The following is a 20,027-nucleotide window of genomic DNA, read 5'->3' as shown; positions in this document are numbered from 1 at the left end:
CCCCACCCTCCATTGACCCATCCAGTTCTTCGTCCCTTTCCCACTACAAGGGAATACCTAACTTCTCTGCTTTTCTTGGCCTTGAGAATAAGGGAGAGGTCACTGCCTAACTGTGGAGCCGGTTATTGCCAGAGGGCCCCATGGTGATGGCGTACACACATGTCCTGCCCAGCTCAGCCCCCAGCCCTTTTCCAGACTCCCACGCATCTCTTAGGGTTTGACTGCACCCGGCGGGTTCAAGCCAGAGACCTGGACCTTCATCAAAGAGGCGAGGCTGGTAGGGGCTGCTGCCCTGAGCCCCCAGAAGCACACTCCAACCCACCTGCCTTCTTCATCTCACAGATCCACACACAAGGTTCCCCTTTCCTCCGCCCTCCCCCATTTCTATCCCTTCCCCCACTTGGCAGCCCAGCCTCAAACACCCTGCCACTGAGTGGATGTTACCTGTGGCTTGTCCAGGTGCCGCCGAGCTTCTTAAGACGTTTGGTCCAGCAGAGAGACATGTGACAAGTATGACATGCGGTAAAACTAGAGACCAGAACGAGAGGGACAAACGGCACAGGAAGATGGGCATGATTTGGTGTGTTTGTGTAATGTGCCATATGTCGTTTTTTATCCACATAGAAACATCTTCCTTGAAGTCATCGGAACCCACTCAGCTGTTGCTAACCAAATACCAAATGTTTCCCTTTTCCTCGCCTGCGCCTTCAGGAGGCGGGCGGTGAAGAATTGCCATTATCCGTGATGCTATCTTGCCTTTCAAACGTCAGCGCGCCTTCCCTCCGAGCAAACGCCCAATTGTTTTTCCAGCTTTGGCAGGAATTTCTCAGAGAAAGCTGTTTCCAGAGCACGTTCCTGTTGGTTGTTTTAGACCTGGCGTATGGCAACATCAAGGGCTCCTGTCTAATCCAGTCTCCTTACATCTGTTTTCCTAAATTGCCGGAGGACCTACCAGCAACCGCCCCCGCCTCGCCCCCCCCCCCCCCCCACCACCAAGAAAGAACCATAATAATTCCAAACTCCTGGTATTTCGATAAAACAATGTTATTAAATTAAATCAAACGAAACAAAAACAAATCCCCAGAAGGTAGAGATGGCTTCAGGAATGAATCACTTTGGGGCGCCCCACCCCCCCCCCCCCCGCCCCCAGGTACAATAAACATGTGGTTTCATTTCCAAGGGCTCGGGTGTGAGTGGTTCCATTTCCTCAGGAAGCTGCGTTTCTTGCTCTTACTTCTGAAATGGAACGTGCATTTTCATTGGCCCAAGTTCAAGGAGGGCCTGGGGCAACAAAGAAAACAGTCCTAAGCAGGTTTCAGTCGTGGGCCACCCCCTCCCCCTTCCCAGCTGTGACTTCTTGCTCCCCATCCACTAGGGATCAAGGCCAGCTCTCCAAGCCGGGGAGGCAGGCAGGGCCGCCTCGCTCACTGGGGTTCCTGGCCACCGGGGCCATGCCTGTGTTCTGGCCCTCGGTTGGGAAAATCTGGTTGCCCTCCAAGTGTCCACATACCACAGGCTCCTAATTAAGAAAGTATGTTCCCATTTCATGTCACTCGAAAGGAATGAAAACAGTGACAGCATCTATTTATCTTCACTATCAATATCATTCCTGTTTCTAAGTCCCACGGGGGGGTTATGAGTCTTGAAGGAATTGACTGTGGGTTGTGAGAGTTTAACCTCGGCCATGTGCTGTGAGGACACGGGTGGCTTCTCTCTGAGAGGGAGGCTCAAAGTGAGGGAGTGGAAGGCCGCAGAGGCCTGGCCCCTGCCCTCTGGGGGCGTGGGGTCCTCCAATGGCTCAGCCGTGGGTGGGGTGGCTCGCTCTTTCTTGGGTGCTTTATGCAGTCAAGGCCCCGTTCACTAGCAACTCCCCTCCCCCCACCGCATCTTCAGAGGAGCAAAAGCTACCACTCCTTGAGGCTTGTAGAGGAGATACGATCTGTTCAAATGGCAGCTGTTTATGTGGGACCCCCTATGTGCTGAGTCTGGGCCAGGCACTCACGTGTACTAGTATTGCTAACACTCGATAGCAACGGCTCACCCTGGTTGCCCATGTGGTGCGGGAGGCAGGATTAAGGGATTTGCCCAAGACCAGATAGCAAGTTAGTACATTTGGGCTGCTGTAGCAGAATACCAATTATAAACAACAGAAATGTATTTCTCATAGTTCTGGAGGCTGGGAAGTTCAAGATCAAGGTGCTGGCAGATCCTGTGTCTGGTGAAAGCCCGATTTCTGGTTCATAAATGATCATCTTCGCGCTGTGTCCTCCTAGGGCAGAGGGATGTGGGAGCTCTCAGGGGTCTCTGTGGTAAGGGCGCCAATCCCACACGTGCAGGCGCCACCCTCTCAAAGGCCCCACCCTCAAATACCATCACAGTGGGGATTAGGTTTCTACGTGTGCATTTTGTGGGGGAGGGGGGCACAGACGTTCAGTCTATAGCAGGTGTCCTTGACAGTGGGCCTGAGGTGGGAGTACCATCAGCAGCTTATTATGACAACAGCCTAGGAGACATGGGAAGGTTCTGTGGGTCCTTCACACACTTCAGCCATTCTCGAAGGCTCCCTGCAGTGATCTGAGGCCTAGCCTTGAATTCTTGCCCTAACACCTCCTGGCTTCTCACCTGGGGATTTACCTCCCCACCGTGGCTTCTTCTCGCCCCTAATCCCAACCTCTGGCCCCATTTCTTTGGCTTTAACCTTTTTCTTCTTCCCCAGCACCCAGCCTCTCCCCTGCCGGCATTGCCTTCGGCGACCCTGTCACTCCCATTCCTATGTTCCGGGCACCACTGAAACCCACCCCTGGGCACGAGGGCAGTGTGTGTCTCTGTGCCTCCTCCTTGACGTCTGCGGCTTGTTCTGTGCTGCTCTTCCCAGCCTGTCCATGAACGTTCCTCCCTCCTGCCCCGGCTCATAAACACGCTCCCTGCTCAGGACAAAGATGAGGCCTGTGGGGACTCGTCTGCTCCCAGGGCCCAGGACGCAGTGCCTGGCAGGGGCTCAGCCAGTGCCTATGGCCCCGCTAAAGGGTCTGTCTGTGGAAGAAACCGTTGTCTGAGGGCCTGGCTGCAGTCCAGTGTGGCGCAGCCGATGTGGCCGTCCTGCTTCCTGGGCCAGCCCTCGGCATGCCTGAGAGGTGTCAAACCCTTGAAGAAACAAACAGCACGTGTGGTTTCCTTCAGTCCAGCTCTTCTCCGAAGCAGGATCCCGGCCACAGGCACTGTGCCCTCCGTGCCAAAGGTGGCTTGAACCCCCCGTGGCCGGGCTCCCGCGGCAGCCAGCTCCTCTGTAAAGGTCTCAGACTCCCCCAGCCCATTTTGTCCACCTTTCCATGGACTGTACTTGAATCGGTGGTGCTCTGACATCGTGGATGCCCCAGTGGTACAATGACTCCATTCTGGTCTCCTTGCCCTGGGAGTCCAGCCTTTGCCTGTCTGAGCCCAGCCTGCCTTCCCAGGGTCTCTCTCACCACCCTCCCGAGTGCACAGTGGGCTCCAGCCCCTCCTTGGGGCGCTTGGCCCCCGGGCCAAGGGCACAGCTCCGTGTCCTGGAGCTTGTAATGGTCTTTTAGGCCCCTCTCTGGCCACCTTCCTTTGGACACCTGTCCACCAAATCTGTTACTGCGGCCAAGGCCAGATGTCACGTCACCAAGACCACACCCCCATTCTTGGTCTCGGCTGATGGCCAGCTGTTGACTCCAGGCCTGTTACTAGATCAGGGGTGGGCAAACTTTTTGACTCGAGGGCCACAATGGGTTCTTAAACTGGACCGGAGGGCCGGAACAAAGGCATGGATGGAGTGTTTGTGTGAACTAACATAAATTCAAAGCAAAGGAGCGGAGGGGAGAGCAAGAGAACCCTCCGCTCTTTCGGCTCCGCGGGCCGGATAGAACAGCCGAACGGGCCAGATCCGGCCCGCGGGCCGTAGTTTGCCCACGGCTGTACTAGATCATTAGCCCACTAGGGTTTATAAGGTGCACCTCTTCCCACCCATTTATCCACCCCCATCCCCTCCCCAGGTGTTGAATTCAAGAAGAGAGTCTTAAAGTTGAAGGAAACTTCTAATATCAAAAAGCAAGCCCTAGCTGGTTTGGCTCAGTGGATAGAGCGTCAGCCTGCGGACTGAAGGGTCCCAGGTTCGATTCCAGTCAAGGGCATATGCCCAGGTTGTGGGCTTGATCTCCAGTAGGGGGCATGCAGGAGGCAGCCGATCAATGATTCTCTCTCATCATTGATGTTTCTATCTCTCTCTCTCCATTCCTTTCTGAAATCAATAAAAATATATTAAAAAAAAAAAAGCAAGAGACCTTTGGAGAGAGTTTGTTGACTAAATGAGGGACCTGAAAGAATAAAGCTACAATGATTCACTGATGCTGGATCCTTTATGGGCAGCGGGCCCTGATGCCCTTCCCGTCTTGTGTAACAACAGCCTCTTTCTGGCTGGAGGGAAGGACCAATGAGGCACATGGCCCAAAGCAGGAGTTTCGGGTTCTAGAAGAGCAGGTGTGTGTGTGTGTGTGTGTGTGTGTGTGTGTGTGTGTGTGCGCGCACAGCATCCAGGGTTGCCCCAGCCTGAGAGATTCAGACAGAAAAGGGTCTGCCCCACTGTCCAGATGCTCCTGCTCATCAGCGCCCCCCCTCAGGCACTTGGATTTGCACCTCCTCCTGCCCCTCAATCAACCCCCGACTCCTCTCTACCTTCCATGGCTTCGTTCTCCCTTTTCTGAAAGATGCACAAGCGTTGCACTTTGGTTTTGTCGTTGCTGCTGGTGCTTCCTCAGATCGGCCCATTATCTCCACTTACGTTGAGAAAAGAGCCTGAATACATGATTACTAGTCCTTTTATTTCTCCCTCGGCTTCCAGGGGGTGGCTTTCTTGCCTGGGATCCTCTGTGTCGCTGGGAGCGGCAGGGAACGGAGGTGCTGACAGCTCATGTTGGGTGTTTACTACGCTGTGAGTTTATGACAGCCTTGTTTCCATACTGACAGCGAACGCCATATGGAGAGGGAAAAATGCTGTCAGATGAACCCTTAAGCAATCACAACACAGTACATGAAGTCTTATAATTGCTTTTGGAAAAGTGGGGGGTTGCTTCAATCACATCAGCAGCGTGGCGCTCTGTGCCATGATTGAATAAAACGGGAGTTTGACATCAGGTGATTTACTCTCCTGTGTTTGGGCTGGGGAAGCTCCGCTGACTGGGAAGGGCTGGGGGCGTTTGTTTTCCTCACCTGTGGGCATGGGTATGTGGGAGGCAGGGAGAATGCAGGGCGGTATGCTAACAGGTGCAGCCGCAGACCTGTCACCCTCTGGGCCTCCGTCCAGACTCCCCACTGTGGCTGACGAGGACACTCATCTAACTTGACATTTTATTACTGTCACTTGGGATCTTGTCAGCTCACACCCCGCTCCACCACCACCCCTGCGCCCCGCCCCCCCCGCCCCCCCCCCTCCCACACACACACTCCCTTTCCAACAGAATCCAAGATCCCTGAGGGCTGGGACCACATCCCATCCCCGCCCTGCAGGTCCTGGCCCGCAGGGTTGTGGGTTAAGTGTTTGTGAACCGTCTATGCGTGGAAAGGTGGACTGGATTAAGGTGATAGTTCAAGGCTAGTTTCAGCCCTTAAACCACTCGAGGAGGGGGCCCCATTGATCAAAGTACCCACTTGTGAGAATGAGAAATGTTAGAGTGCCTTCTTGTCCAGCAGAATACCTAGAGCCAGGGAACTCCTACAAAACCAGTCCCTGCCCTCAGGCAGTTTCCCATGAGAGGGGGGGGGGGGCTGTGAGACTCCCCGGTCTGGAGACCTAGTCACTTGCTCCTTCAGTCGCAAGAGACAAACCCAACACCAACCGGCCTCAGCACGGACTCTGGTGAGGACCCTGCAGGCGCCGCTGGCCTGGCCTGGCAGGCTCGGGGCCCTGTGCTCTTCGGGCACCAGGTTTCTCACTTCACTCGGCTCTCTCCCCTGTGCTGGCTTCGTTCTCCGTGGGCTCACTGCCTGGTGTGAGGGACAGTTGCGGCAGCTCTGGGGTGACCAGTCCCTCAGCCTTGTCACCCAAAGAAGAACAAGTACCTAGCAAAGTTCTAGCAAAAACCCTGGAAGGACTCCAAGGCCCACTCAGGTCAGGGAACCTATCGTGTGGCCGTGGGAAGGGGGCTCTGATTGGTTAGGGCTGGCTGGATTCTTACAGACCGGAGAGAAGGTTCCCTAGAGGAAGGGAGATGGCGCAGACCGCAAGTCCACATCCATGATGACCACATAAGCATTTGCTATGTGCCAGGCTCTGGTCTGAGTCTTTTCTACGAGTTGTCTTATTCAGTCCTCATGATAGTCCCAGGAGCTGGGTACCATTGCTGTTTCCAGTTTACGGGTGAGGAAACCGAGGGGTAAATGTGTCCAGTGAGTTGTCCCAGGTCACACAGGCAGGAAGTGGGGAGGCTGGGATTTGAACCCAGGCGGTTTAGCTCCATAACCCAGGCTCACAGCCCCCGACTCCCGACCTGCCCGTGGCTAAGCTCTTTGTGCATGGACATGATGGCTGTATTCCTATCTCCCGTTGTAGTCCCCATCTCCAGAGAAACTCCCCGTCCTGGCTCCTCCTCTGCAGGTGGCAAGGACAGTCATTCCTCCTGTCCAGGTAGCTCCTAACCCAGGTCTAACTCAGCCCGCTTCCTGGTTCCCCATGAAATCTCCTGACTGTTTCTGCACAGCTGCAGGGTCAAAGGCAAATTCACAGTGCTCGAGAAGGCTCAAGGCCATGGGCCTCAGCCCTGGAGAAAGCCTCTGGTAGTCATTGCAGGAAGAGGCAAGAAGGGACCCCCCACCAACCTCCATCTCACGTCCCACATGGGCTTTCATTTTTCAGAGGAAGACGGAGGCCCAGAAAGGACAAGTGAGCTTCCTGAAGTCACACAGCACGTCACTGGCGAGGCCTCTCGTGGCGACTGAGTGGCTGGGAGCTACTAGCCACGGCCACTTTCCGTCTCTGGGCCCCCAGCGCCTCCGCTGGAAAAAGCAGGCTTTTCATAATTTCAAACATCCCAAGACTGGCTTTGTTCCAGTTGGACAAGAATGAAGGTTTTTTTTACTGTATTCATTAGGATGCTTTGAATTACAAGTAATTAACTTTTCTTTTCCAAGCAAGGCTGTTTAGTAAGTGTTTCAGATATGGTTGGGCGGCAGGCACGGTTTGATCCAGAGACTAATGGCACCACCAGGCCCCAAGTCTACTTGTAATTCTCCCAGTTCTGGCCTCCTCTGTGAGTCAGCCTCGCCCTCGCAGCCGCTTCCTTCCCAGGGTCAAGAACACTGCAGCAGGCCCTGGCCTCACCCCTCGCACCCCATCCACAGGCCGAGAAACCACCTCTGCTCAACGTGCCAGTGTGGTTCACTCTGGTTTTACTGGTGTGGGTGACATGCCTGCCACCCTTATCCAGTCACGTTAACCCGGGGATGTGACATGCTGATGGCCAGCCAGGTGCAGTCATAGTCCTCAGAACGGCTGGCACCTCCACACAGAAACCAGGGCATCGGAACGGGGAGTGGGCTGGGAGCGGAGGCTGGGCCGTCAGTGGCAGCTTCCTCTGCACTGACCTCGTCCCCTCTGAGTCTGCAGGGCCTGGGGACACATAAGGGCCCCTGAGAGTTTACCAGGCACCTTGCTCCATCCATCTGGGGCATTACATCCGGGTGCGGGTGGATGGGACGGCCCTGCCTGGCCCTCTTCTGGGTCTCACCGCATTCTTCTTTTCTTGTCTCCAGACAGAGACTACTGCAGTTTATGTGACAAGCAGCCAATTGGGAGGTTGCTTTTCCGGCAGTTCTGTGAAACGAGACCTGGGCTGGAGTGTTACATTCAGTTTCTGGACTCAGTGGTAAGTCCCTGGTCCTGGGGGGAGGAGGGCCCTTGGTCCTTGGTGATCAGCGATCGTGTTTGTCCAAAGGAAACGCTAGACCGCATGGTTTAGAAGCGCGTGGCGACTAAAATGGCTGCTCAGGAAACTTCCGTGCAGACTTGTGTGTCACTCCAGGTCTGCACCCCTGGCGGCCGTGGGTGGCCACCTCCCCGCTGGGCCTCCATTCCTGCTGCTTTAACAGGAGGCCCTGTCAGCTCCCTGATTCCGGGAGCCTGGGCTGCGCACGACTGCACGTGGAGAAGCTGTGTGGTCGTCCCAGCACCCCGAGGTCACGCTGGAATCCCACGGTCCCTTCCCTGAGCGGAGACTCCATTGTCTAAAATTCCAAAGCTCGTGGTCGTGGCCTTGTGTCCTGTCTACTGCCCACTAGAAAGCAAGCTCCCTGCCGAAACCGGTTTGGCTCAGTGGATAGAGCGTCGGCCTGTGGACTGAAGGGTCCCAGGTTCGATTCCGGTCAAGGGCATGTACCTTGGTTGTGGGCACATCCCCAGTGGGGGGTGTGCAGGAGGCAGCTGATCGATGTTTCTCTCTCATCGATGTTTCTAGCTCTCTATCCCTCTTCCTTCCTCGCTGTAAAATATCAATAAAATATATTTAAAAAAAAAAAAAAAGAAAGAAAGTAAGCTCCCTGAGGCCAGGATCCTGGCTCCGGGTCACCCTGCCTCGCACAGAGCCCAGCCCATGCAGGCATCCAGCACGTGTTTGTGCACTGAACGCGTGTTGGCAGTTTCGAGCTGGTCTGACAGCTGCTGGCACACGTGGCCGTGATTCACACCACGGGGCCTCCTGCACCTGTTCGGGTCGCTCACCTGTGTAACAGATGTGGCCTGGAGGACTAGGCAGGGATGCGCAGGAGCTCCTCCGCCTGGCCTCTGCCCCTAGGCTTTCTCGGCTGGCTGCAGCCATCCCGAACTCTGTCTTGGTTTAGGGCAGTGGTCGGCAAACCGCGGCTCGTGAGCCACATGCGGCTCACGAGCCGCGGTTTGCCACTCTGTTGACTAATGAGTTTGCTGACCACTGGACTAGACTAAATGGTACCGTGTAGTTGGAAGCTGTGAGGATTAGGCAATTGTGGCATATTGTGTGCAAAGAGGTAAAGGGTAGTATATGACAGTGGTCGGCAAAGTCATTAGGCAACAGAGCGGCAAACCGCGGCTTGCTTTGGCTCTCTGGACCCACAAACCAAACTGCCCATTGATGGTCTCCACTGGAAGTCACATGGGCCCCTCAACGTCAGCATGTCCTAAACACCCAGAACTTCCCCCCAGGACCCCCAAACTACCAGCCCTGACGTGTTCTCTGGGCCAGTGACCAGCACCCCAGTCACCCAAGCCTGAATCCTTTGCATTGTCCTTGATCTCTCCTCCTTCCTCCTCCCTTCCCCCACCCCGATCAAGGACACTGTGCTGGGCTCCTTGACCCTCCCAGACCAGTGCCCTCCCCTCCTTGGCCTCTGTCTTGATCTTAGTGCAGGTTCTCTGCGTGTCTCCTGGAAGCGACTGCAGCATTCTCAACCTTGGCTGAGCAGTAGAAACACCCGGGGAGCCTTAAAAAAAATACCAGCGCTCGAACAGAAGCCCAGACTCAATAGTGTGTTTCTCTGGGGGTGAGCCTAGTATTTTCATGGCCTTTTATTATGGAAAATTTCAAGCTATAAAGGTAAAAATCTACGGAATGGTATAATGAGCCCCCACGCATCCTTCACCCCACTTCAACAATGATGAACTCAAGGCCAATCTTTTTTCACCCACCTCCGCTCCTCTGTAGCGTTTTGTAGCAGATCTCACATTTATTATTTTATCTGTGAACATTTCAGATGTGTCTCCAAACGATAAGGGCTCTTTAACAAAAATATAACTGCAATACCATTACCATAACTCAAATATTATTTCTCCCTATTATCTACTATTAGTCCGTATTCCCATGTCTGACTTTCTCCTGTTTTATAAATGCATGTTTTAGCAGTTTATAGCCGTCTCCCTCATCCATCCAGAAGAGTGTTCTGTGGTTGTATTCTGCGTGCTTGTCCCCATGTGTCATTTAATAGGTTTCTCTGTATTTCCTGTAAACTGATCATTAATCAGGCCCATTTCAACTGGAGGGTGGGGGGACTGACTTCCTAAGTGGCTTCGAGATCATATACTCTCTGGTTGTCCTTTCTGAGCGGCCGCAGCCATTGATAACACCCAGCCCTAGCCGGTTTGGCTCAGTGGATAGAGCGTCGTCGGCCTGTGGACCGAAGGATCCCAGGTTCAATCCCAGTCAAGGGCACCTACCTTGGTTGCAGGTTCCATCCCTGGCCCTGGTCGGGGCACGTGCATCCATGTGTCTCTCACATCGATGTTTCTTTCTATCTGTCTTTCCCTCTCTCTTCCACTCTCTCTAAAAAAAATCAATGGAAAATACCCTTGGGTGAGGATTAACAACAAAAAAATAAAGTGGTGATATTCAGTACCCAAATCTGTTGATGAATGAGGGGTGACACCATGGCGACATCCCGAGTCTGTCGTCCCTTCATTTGCTAACTAGGGAACACATTCGAGGACTACCTGGTAACCCAGTGGTGAAGTTCATACAGGAAGTGCTTTATTCCTTTCCTGTTTTTGTGTTTTCAAAGTCCCCATCGGTTCACTGGCAGTAACCAGCTCACGTGGTGCGTTCTGATGCACAGCAGTCAGTATGGTTACCGGTGTGGCATGGTCTCCTCGTGGGCCCGTGGGAGCCCTCTGGGTTGGCTTCTGAGCCCTTGGAGGATACGGTGGTTGCGGGCGGCCTCCTGGCCGTCTGCTGCCATGTGGTGTCGCAGCTCATCTGGTGTTTCCTGCCCTATACCTGGAGCTCGTGGTTTCTCCAAGGAGCCCTGGCTCCTCTTCCTGGGGAATGGACTGGAGACAGTGTGGCATTTTTAACATTTCCTGACTGTACTGCGTGTCCAGGCTTGAGAAGCATTGATATCCGAGACACGGTCCGAGTTCTGAAACTGACGTACCAGACCTCCTACCAACAGGCCCTGCCCGCCCTCTCGTCCTCGACCTTCCCGGGTCTTGTTGGGCCCTGAATTCTGGCCCTGCCCCCTGTTGGCAGGGGCTCCTTCTTGCCAGGATGGCCAAGTCTCTCGGTCTGGGCTGGAGTGAAGGGAGCAGGGCCGAGGGATCCAGGAGAGGTGTCAGTCATGCCAGACCTGTGCCGCTAAAGAACTTTGAGTGACATGGGGGCACTGGAGGGTTCTGAGCAGAGCAGTGGCGTGGCCTGACGTTGGTTTTTAAAGGACGCTCTGACTCTGTGTTGGGAACAGGCTATGAGGGGCCGGGGCAAGAGCTGGGAGCTCTGGTTGGAGGCGGCTGCAGTCCAGGTGAGAGCTGATGGTGGCACGGCCATGTGGCAGCATCTGGCAGTGGTGAGAGTGGTTGGATTTGGGGCATGTTTTGAAAGCAGAGTTAACAGTATTTTTTTAAATCCTCACCTGAGGATATGTGTTACTGATTTTTAGAGAGAGACAAATGGAGAGAGAGAGAGAGAGAGAGAGACATCGATGTGAGAGAAACATCGATCAGCTGCCTCCTGTATGCATCCTGACCAGGGATCGAACCCGCAACCTTTTGATGTACAAGATGATGCTCCAACCAACTGAGCCACCCGGCCAGGGCAAGAGTTCACAGTATTTCTGATGTATTGGGGGGTGAGAGAGAAGACGTACAGATGCCTTAAAAGTGTTGACCAGAGCCAGCAGAAGGATGGAGTCAGAGGGCGGCTGAGGGAGGCTCGTTTTGGGGGTACACTGAGCTAGAGACGCCCATCAGACATCCAAATGGAGAGGCGCGAGAGGAGGTGTGTGTTCGAGTCTGAACTTTGTGAGAGGGGTCTGGGCTGGAAGCAGAAACTGGGGCAGGGGTGGGCAAACTTTTTGACTCGAGGGCCACAATGGGTTCTTAAACTGGACCGGAGGGCCGGAACAAAAGCATGGATGGAGTGTTTGTGTGAACTAATATAAATTCAAAGTAAAGGAGCGGAGGGGAGAGCAAGAGAACCCTCCGCTCTTTCGGCTCCGTGGGCCGGATAGAAGAGCCGAATGGGCCGGATCCGGCCCGCGGGCCGTAGTTTGCCCACGGCTGAACTGGGGAGTTGTCCACACACAGCTGGTGCGTAGAGCCGTGGGCGGGGTGAGCTCACCAAGGAGATGCATGTGGATGGAGAGGGCACGAAACCCCAGGGCGAGCCCTGGACCCAGGCGCCCCTTTTGGAAAGACGGAGCGTCGGCAGCTGTGGGACCTGTCTAGAGTTGATGAGGCGGAGCAGGCGAGGCTAACCCAGGAGCCAGTGGAATTTTCCAGCCACGGGTCTCGTTAGATGCTCAGTCAGGTTGAGGAGAAGAAAACAGCCCATGGATGCCCATGCTCATTCTCATCATGCAGACGCTCCCTGCGGCTGGGCCGGCACCGGGGATTTTTCAGTTGGAAAGGAGATGTGAGCGTGGCTCCTGGTGTCGACATGACAGATGCTCTTTACGCACTCAGAGAGGCCGCCCCGTCTCCTCGCGTTCTGTCTGCATCTCTGGGAATCAGCGAGGCCTTTTCATCGCCCATCTTGACGTCAAGTGGCGGCCTTTGAAACACCTTTTACGCATGAAGCCTTTATTGAGTTTTCCAGGGCTGGCGTGATGCTCGTCTGAAATACGTGTGTGTTTTTTTCCCTTCCATCCGGACAGGAACTCTGAGGAGGGAGAGGGTGGCACTGTCCTGCGTGTCGCATGCCACCAAGTGCCCCCTGGCTCAGTCAGCGCTGTCCTCACCGTGCCCATCTCTCACCTGAATTTCTGCCAAGTGGAGTTTATTAAAAATAACCCATCCTGTCGGGCTCTGACCTCGTCCTCGGGAAAGGCTGGTCCTCGGCACAGTCCCGACGTGTGTGCGTCTCGAGGCTGCAGGAGACTGGCTGCCTTAGAGCGGGGCCCCAGTGCTGGGGGCAGCAGAACTGTCTGTGCACCTCCTCAGACCGCAGGGTAACTCAGCCTTAGCCGTGCTTGTCAAGGGGCTCCTGGGACCCTGAGAAGGACGCCCCCTCCCCTTCCCACCGAGAAATAGAGTCAGTGACCTAAATGAGGGCTATGGCTAGATTTGGCTCCTGGAGGGCAAAGAGGATTTGCCCATTTGGTCATGGGATCAGAAGGGGTTCCAGGTTAGTGTCGACCTGCACAGGCCAATGGGGTCTTGCCATGGACTTCTTAAAAATGGACATACTTGCCCCAGCCGGTTTGACTCAGTGGACAGAGCATCAGCCTGTGGACCAAAGGGTCCTGGGTTCAATTCCGGTCAAAGGGCACATACCTTGGTTGCAGGCACCTCCCCAGCCCGGGCCCCGGTCAGGGCATGTGCAGGAGGCAACCAATTGATGTTTCTCTCACATCGATGTTTCTCTCTCTGTCTTTCCCTCTCTCTTCCACTCTTCCTAAAAAGATCCATGGAAAAATATCCTCCGGTGAGGATTAACAACAACAACAACAACAACAAAATGGACATACTTGCCCTGGTTGGTGTGGCTCTGTTGGGCATCGTCCCATGCACCGAGACGTTGCCGGTTCAATTTCCGGTTCGAGCACATGCCCAGGTTGCGGGCTCTATTCCCAGTGGGGGGCATGCAGGAGGCAGCCAACCAGTGTTCTACTCTCACATTGATGTTTCTCTCTCTCCCTTTCTTTTCCTCTCTCTCTAAAAATCAATAGAAATATCTTTTTAAAAAATGGACATGCTTCTTCTCTAACCTATTTTCCGGGAGCCTCATGGCCTCTGAGCTCTGTTGAAACCCTGCCGTACGCACACTTGGGTCTCTTCTCTTGGGGGATGGGGCGGCTCGGCAGTACTCAACAAGACCTACTCAGCACACACTTACTGGATGCCTGCCATGTCACACTGTGTCCCAGCCGCTGGAGACTGTGAGGGGAGCAGGGGAAGTACGTTCCTGCGCCCTGGAGCTTGCGTTCTGACTAAATGAGAGATTGAAAACACATATGAACTCAAACTAGCGATTAGTTCGGATGCCTGTTAAGTATTTGTTATTTGTTGCTGGGTAAGAAATTACCTCAAAACTTAGCAGCTTGAAACAACATTTATGATCTCACAGTTTGGTGGGTCAAGACTTGGAAATGATCCAGAAACAGAGAAGCATCGAACTGACTGTCAAACCTCAGAGGAAAGGTGGGGATTGGTAGAGGGGAGGGGTAAGAGATCAACCAAAGGACTTGTATGCGTGCATATAAACATTACCAATGGACACAGACACTAGAGGGGTGAGGGCATGTGCTGGGCGGGGGGGGGGGGGGTGGGGTGGGGGAAATAATATTGTAATAGCTATGTATGGGCCAGGGGGTACTTGAAATATCAGGGGGACCACGCTGTAAAGTATATGATCGTCTAACCACTATGTTGTACACCTGAAACTAATGCAGAAAAATATTGAATGTGAACTATAATTTTTTTTAAAAAAAGATGGAAAATTGTATGTTTTTCATCTCAATAAAAAAATTTAAGAATTTCAAAAAAAAAAAAAAAAGATTTGGAAATGGTTTCCTGAGGTGCTACTGGCCCAGGTCTCTCACAAGTTGTATCAAGATGCTGGGGCTGCAGGCATCTGTAGCCTTGGTCTGTTTCCAGCTCACACACACGGCCAGCGGGTGGGTGAGGCCTCGGTTGTTCCTCCTGCCTCTCAGTCTGTACCCCAGCGTGGCCAGCGGTCCACTCCTCCCTCCCGTCATTCTCTGGTCCTGTCCCATCTGTTGCCATTGAATCCCTGCCTGACCCAGACCCAAGTGGGCTCCTCAGATCAAAGAACTGTCTGCTCAGGCGGAGCTGGGTCTTCAAAAGAGGGTGCAGGGCCCTACTGGCGTGGCTCAGTGATTGAGTGTCACCCTATGAACCAGGAAGTCATGGTTGATTCCTGGTCAGGGCACATGCCCGGGCTGCAGGCTCAATCCCCAGTGGGGGACTGCAGGAGGCAGCTAATCAATGATTCTCTCTCATCATTGATGCTTCTATCTCTCTCTCCCTCTCCCTTCCTCCTTGAAATCAATAAAAAAATATATTTATTTAAAAAGGGGGGCAGGGAGGTGCAAGAACCATGGTGTCCAGGCAAGGGGGAGCCAGCAGCAAGGTGGGGAGTGGCTCTGGAGGGGCAAGTGGAGAGTCCCCTCCCCCAGCCCACATGGTCAGCACAGGCAGGACACCAAGGCCAACATGGGCAGAGCGGGTATTTCTCCAGAAAGGGCCATGGTGAGCAGTGCTGCCAACCAGCACGTCACTGGTCCCTGCTGTGAGGACTCTGGAAAAGCTGACCACATTGGTAATTACAGAGGCCGGAGGTGGCCAGACCTCATAGCATCTCTGACTTCATCTTCCTGTCAGGGCAGGAGAAGGTCTCCCGGGAGAAGGAGGAGAAGCAAAAGCTAGAGGCCGAGAGAGGTCCATCCAGCGCGCTCTCTCTCTCTCTCTCTCTCTCTCTCTCTCTCTCTCTCTCTCTCTCTCTCTTTCTCTCTCTCTCTCTCTCTCTCTCTCTCTCTCTCTCTCTCCATATATATAATTTTTTTTTAAAGAGAGAGAGAGAAATATCAATGATCAATCGGCTGCCCCCTGCACACCCCACAGTGCAGATCGAGCCCAGAACCCCAGGCACATGCCCTGACCAGGAATCGAACTGTGACCTCCCGGTTTACAGGTCAACGCACAACCACTGAGCCACGCCAGCCAGGCTGACTCTCTGCTCTTTAAACCAGTTTAATTGAAAACATGGCAGGTCCCTTCCTACCAGCTCTTAAACACCCTCCTAGGGAAACGTCTTACGAGAGAGGACCTATTTCAGCAGCGTGCTCTGAGGTCGATGGTTCAGTAGAACAGGCCAGGAGAGTGACATGTTAGCTTGTAAACGAAGACGCACAGGTGTTTATTCTCTCTGGCAGCCGCAGGGACATACGTAGTCCCTTTTGCCTTCAACGCAGGGTAGCGTTTTGCTCTTTGTGTTGGAGCAGCATCTTCTTCCCACAGGGCACTCGCTTGTGGCATAAATCACAGTGCCAAGAGCAGGTGCCTCCGTCGGTGGGCACCTCGATGTATCTGGGGAAGAGAGATGCCCTCCGAGTGGACTGGCCTAGGTGCTCTTTGGGGCTCTGGCTGTTAGGGTTGAGCTGTGGGCAGCAGCTGGTTTCCGATGGGCATTCCAGCAGAGAGGACGGTGTGTGTCCCCTCTGTGGGGGTGGGGACAAGTCCCAGCACCCTCTCTGGTAGGAGGGAGTTGACGGATGGAGGTCACCGGGGCATGCCTTGGGGTGGTTACCTCTCTTGTCACTGAAGCCATGGTGGCTGTCATTTCCCTGCCAGCTCTCGTGGTGATGGCCTAGGCTGGCAGCCCAACCTCTTCTCTGCTGCTTATGTCTTCTGGTTTAGGGTGATTTCGGCAGCTTTCGCCCACTACCTGGGCAAATGTGTGCCCACGGCAGCGGGTTTCCGGGGGGGGGGGTCCCCGCCTCAGGTAGTGGCAGCTGCCTGAGCTCTGCCCACAGTGGAGCTGCCAGGGTTCCTCCTCTCTGCAGGTGGCCTCTTAGGACGTGGCTCCCATGAGCCCCTCCTGGTGTGTGTGTGTGTGGCGGGGGGGGGGGGGGGGGGTCACTGTGGCGACAAGGCCTGTCACTCCAGGTGACTTAATCAGTGTGGAAAGCCCACTGGAAGCCGCTGGTTGGTTTTCTGCCTCCCAACACAAATGCTCTTCAAGTGGTGGTGACCTGACGTGGACTCTCGGAGAAAGGCCTTTTGATCCCGGGCCGGGATGCCTGTCCCCGCGTGCTCCCGGCTGCCTCCCTGTGGAACAGTGGCGCCCCGCCGCCCAGCCAGGCTCTGCTGGGAGGCAGCTGACCTGAAAGTGATGTTATTTTGTTTTCACGTGGGTTTTAGTACACACCTAGAGCAAGAATATTTTCAGCCGGTTATTGAGGCTGATTAGTGAGTCTTAGGTCTCCGTTAGGTTAAATAGAGCCGTCTTCACAGATGTATTTTGGGACAGTGCAAATCCAGGGTTCTGCATGGGATTGAGTTACCCTGAAAGGTGGTCTGGGCCTTGCAAAGCAGTCTGGGTAAATTCCCATGGTGCCAGACCACTAGGTGGGGCGTCCAGAGCAGCAGACACGGGGTGCTTCTCTCCTCACCCTGGAAAAGGGGGGTCAGTTCCTAGCCCTGTTGCTTGCCAGCTTAATTGTATTTGAACTAGTTGTGTTTGGCCTCAGTTTCTTCATCTGTAAATTGGGAATAATAATACCCACCTCTCAGGGTGAGTCTATAATGTACTCCATACTGTGTGGAGGTGTGTGCTCACATGAGTATCAGTTTGGGGGGATTGTTGGGGAGCATAGAGGGAGAAGGTAACAGGAAAAACTCAAGAAGAAAGAGCTACCTTCTCTCCTGAAATGGTCTGAAGACATCATGAATTAAATCATTAAGAAATGACCAGTCCCAGCAGGCTCATCCTAATGGTGAGGGGCACTGGCCTTTGGAGAGAGAGGTGCTGAGGCCGGTGGCCCACGGAGGTCAGGAGGACGGTGCTCTGTGCTGGCTGTGCTGCGACCAGCTGTGTGACCTTAGGCCAGGCCTTCACCTCTCTGAGCCTCGTGTCCAGCCTGTAGAGCAAGTGGATTGGATTCCTTCCAGACCCAGCATCCCATAGTCCTGTGATTCAAATGATCATGGTGTCCATGTTTCTTCCTTGGAGAAAATCATTTTATCTTGATCCTCCATTAGAAGAGAAATGGTGGTGAGCGGAAACTCACTCACTTTGGATGGAAATGTGCCTGGCCGCCTCTGTGGGCGTCCCAAGTGCTGTCTGCGCTTCCCTTTCTCTGGGAGGGTCTTCTGGGAGGGCCTGGGGAGAAACTGGCCCTAGACATGGGGTCCAGAGGTGGCCTTGACCTGGGGCGGGAAGGCCTGGAGCATCTAACTCCGCAGAGGGGGAGTCAGAGGGGGGAGGAGTTTCGGTCGTCTGTGCTGATGTCATTGTCTCTGCCTCCTCTGAAATAGCTGTGCTTTGGGGCCGAGATTGACAAATCCTCGAGTGGGAGATGTTGAAATGGTTGTAAACAACTTGCAATCAGTTCCCGTGTCCACATGAAAAAGGCGAACTCACCCAGGCTTCTTGTCAGCTCCAGGCTCTTATGCACTTGGCAAGGGGGCCATGGGCAGTGACGGAGCCCCTCGGGGTCAAGGGAAATTAAAAGGCCCGCCTTTCAGAGGCCTCGCTTCTGCAGGGCCAGGGCCCACTGGCTTGGTCTGCTGCCTCGAGTTCTAAATTCCTTGACGGTGTTGACAAAGTGCTCTGGGCTGGGAGGTCCAAGTCCCAGCCCTGCCACCTCCCCTGGGCAACTCCACTGAACCCCCCTCCACCGCCCCTGCTCTTCACACGCGGATGAAGGGGGGTAAGGGTAGCCCCCGCCCTCCCACTCATTTCCTGGGCTCTTTGGAGGTTCAGATAAGAGCATCTGAAAAACCTCAGTGTTCTCTTGCAAAGTGTAATCCTAACAATGGCCATCATTATGGCAGCTGTTAATTGAGTATTTACTCTGTGCCCAGCTCTGGGCTAAGAGCTTTCTCACGTTCTAGCTGCACAGTCACCCCATGAGTCCGTGCTTTTTCCGTGTGCATTTCACAGAGGTCAAGGAAATTGTCTAAGGTCACCCAGCTTGGAAGGTCCGAGCGGCCAAAGGCAGCCTCTCGGGGGTGGGCCTCCCACTTTGGTGGCTTGTTATTTTCCAGTGACTTCCTTTGATTTATCTGTGCTGGTGGTTCTCAGCCCGGCTTCCTGGCATCTCAACCTCAGCTGCCTGGATGCCCGGCCCTTGTCGCCAGAAGGTCTGACTTGGGTGGGGTGGCTGAGGCCCGAGCACCAGCGTTGGCTCCCCAGGGATTCTGACGTGCAGCCCGAAGGAAAGCCGCTGTCCCAGGCACGTGTCCACGATGGTGCAGAGCAGGCTGGATGGGATGTCAGGCCTCCTGCCCTCCCTGGGCCTCAGCTCCCTGCCCTGTAGGAGGGTATGGGCCACTCCAGGGAGTCTTCTCCTGGGGCCCCGAAGGTTCTGTAACTCTAAGACACTTATGAGCAAATCTCTTACTGTTCTTTTCCTTCTTCTGTTTTAGGCAGAATATGAAGTTACTCCAGATGAAAAACTGGGAGAAAAAGGGAAGGAAATTATGACCAAGTACCTCACCCCTAAGGTAAGAGGCCGCCCACACCCCACAGCAGGAGGACGGGGAGGCCTGATCCAGGAATATGGGCCCCCAGATCTGTGCTGGGCCGTGTGGCTGCCATGGGTCTCCAGAGATCCAGAATCTTCATCCTTCCCCAAAGAGTGCCCATGCCTGGAAGGACCAACACGGGTGCCCAGGCCAGCAGGTGGTTGTGAGGGTCCGTGTGGCAGGGAAGGGTTTGGGGGAGATGGGAGGGGAAGCGGGTGGCCGAGGCTGTGTTGGCAAAGGCAATGTCAGTTGAACACATAACAGACTGCAGAGTATTCTGAAGTAGGTTCTGGAGTAAACAGGGTGAGGGGCCGCCCTGACCCCACCTCAGGAGCACCCCCTCGTGGCTGAAGGGAGAGAGGCAGTGCCACCCCCTTCCATTCCCCCCCAGGGCCCTGGCGGCCTTGGTCCCTGAAACTTGTGTCTTCTTTCCCTCAGCTTGACAGATCAATGTGTTCTCCGTCCGTGTCGGAGAAGCTGGCCCGGGGGCTGGGTTTTCATCCCAGCTCTGCCACCCACGCAGTCCTGTTTCCTCTGGGCCTCAGATTCCCTTTCTTAAAAGTGGCCCTCCCCCCAGACCCACCTCCCGGAGGCACTGAGAGCCTGCGATGAGACCAGCATGCAGACAGCTTTGCGTGCATCCTGCACCAGGGGTGGGCAAACTTTTTGACTCGAGGGCCACAATGGGTTCTTACACTGGACCGGAGGGCCGGAACAAAAGCATGGATGGAGTGTTTGTGTGAACTAATATAAATTCAAAGTAAAGGAGCGGAGGGGAGAGCAAGAGAACCCTCCGCTCTTTCGGCTCCACGGGCCGGATAGAACAGCTGAACGGGCCGGATCC

At 54.5% G+C, this 20,027-nt stretch overlaps 1 protein-coding gene across 2 annotated transcripts in view; it reads left to right on the top strand.

The window, feature by feature from the left end:
• Positions 1–20,027, top strand: part of GRK5 (G protein-coupled receptor kinase 5) — a 186,813-nt gene that overhangs the window by 125,195 nt on the left and 41,591 nt on the right. For both annotated transcript variants that reach the window (XM_080642903.1, XM_080642902.1), the window contains exons 3-4: positions 7,768–7,880; positions 19,085–19,162. In XM_080642903.1, coding sequence (XP_080499029.1) covers positions 7,768–7,880; positions 19,085–19,162 — 191 coding nt within the window. The remainder of the gene's footprint in view (positions 1–7,767; positions 7,881–19,084; positions 19,163–20,027) is intronic.

This window comes from Plecotus auritus, assembly GCF_963455305.1.
Source record: "Plecotus auritus genome assembly, chromosome: 9".
Taxonomy (NCBI): Eukaryota; Metazoa; Chordata; class Mammalia; order Chiroptera; family Vespertilionidae; genus Plecotus; species Plecotus auritus.
This window is presented reverse-complemented; position numbering and strand designations above follow the sequence as displayed.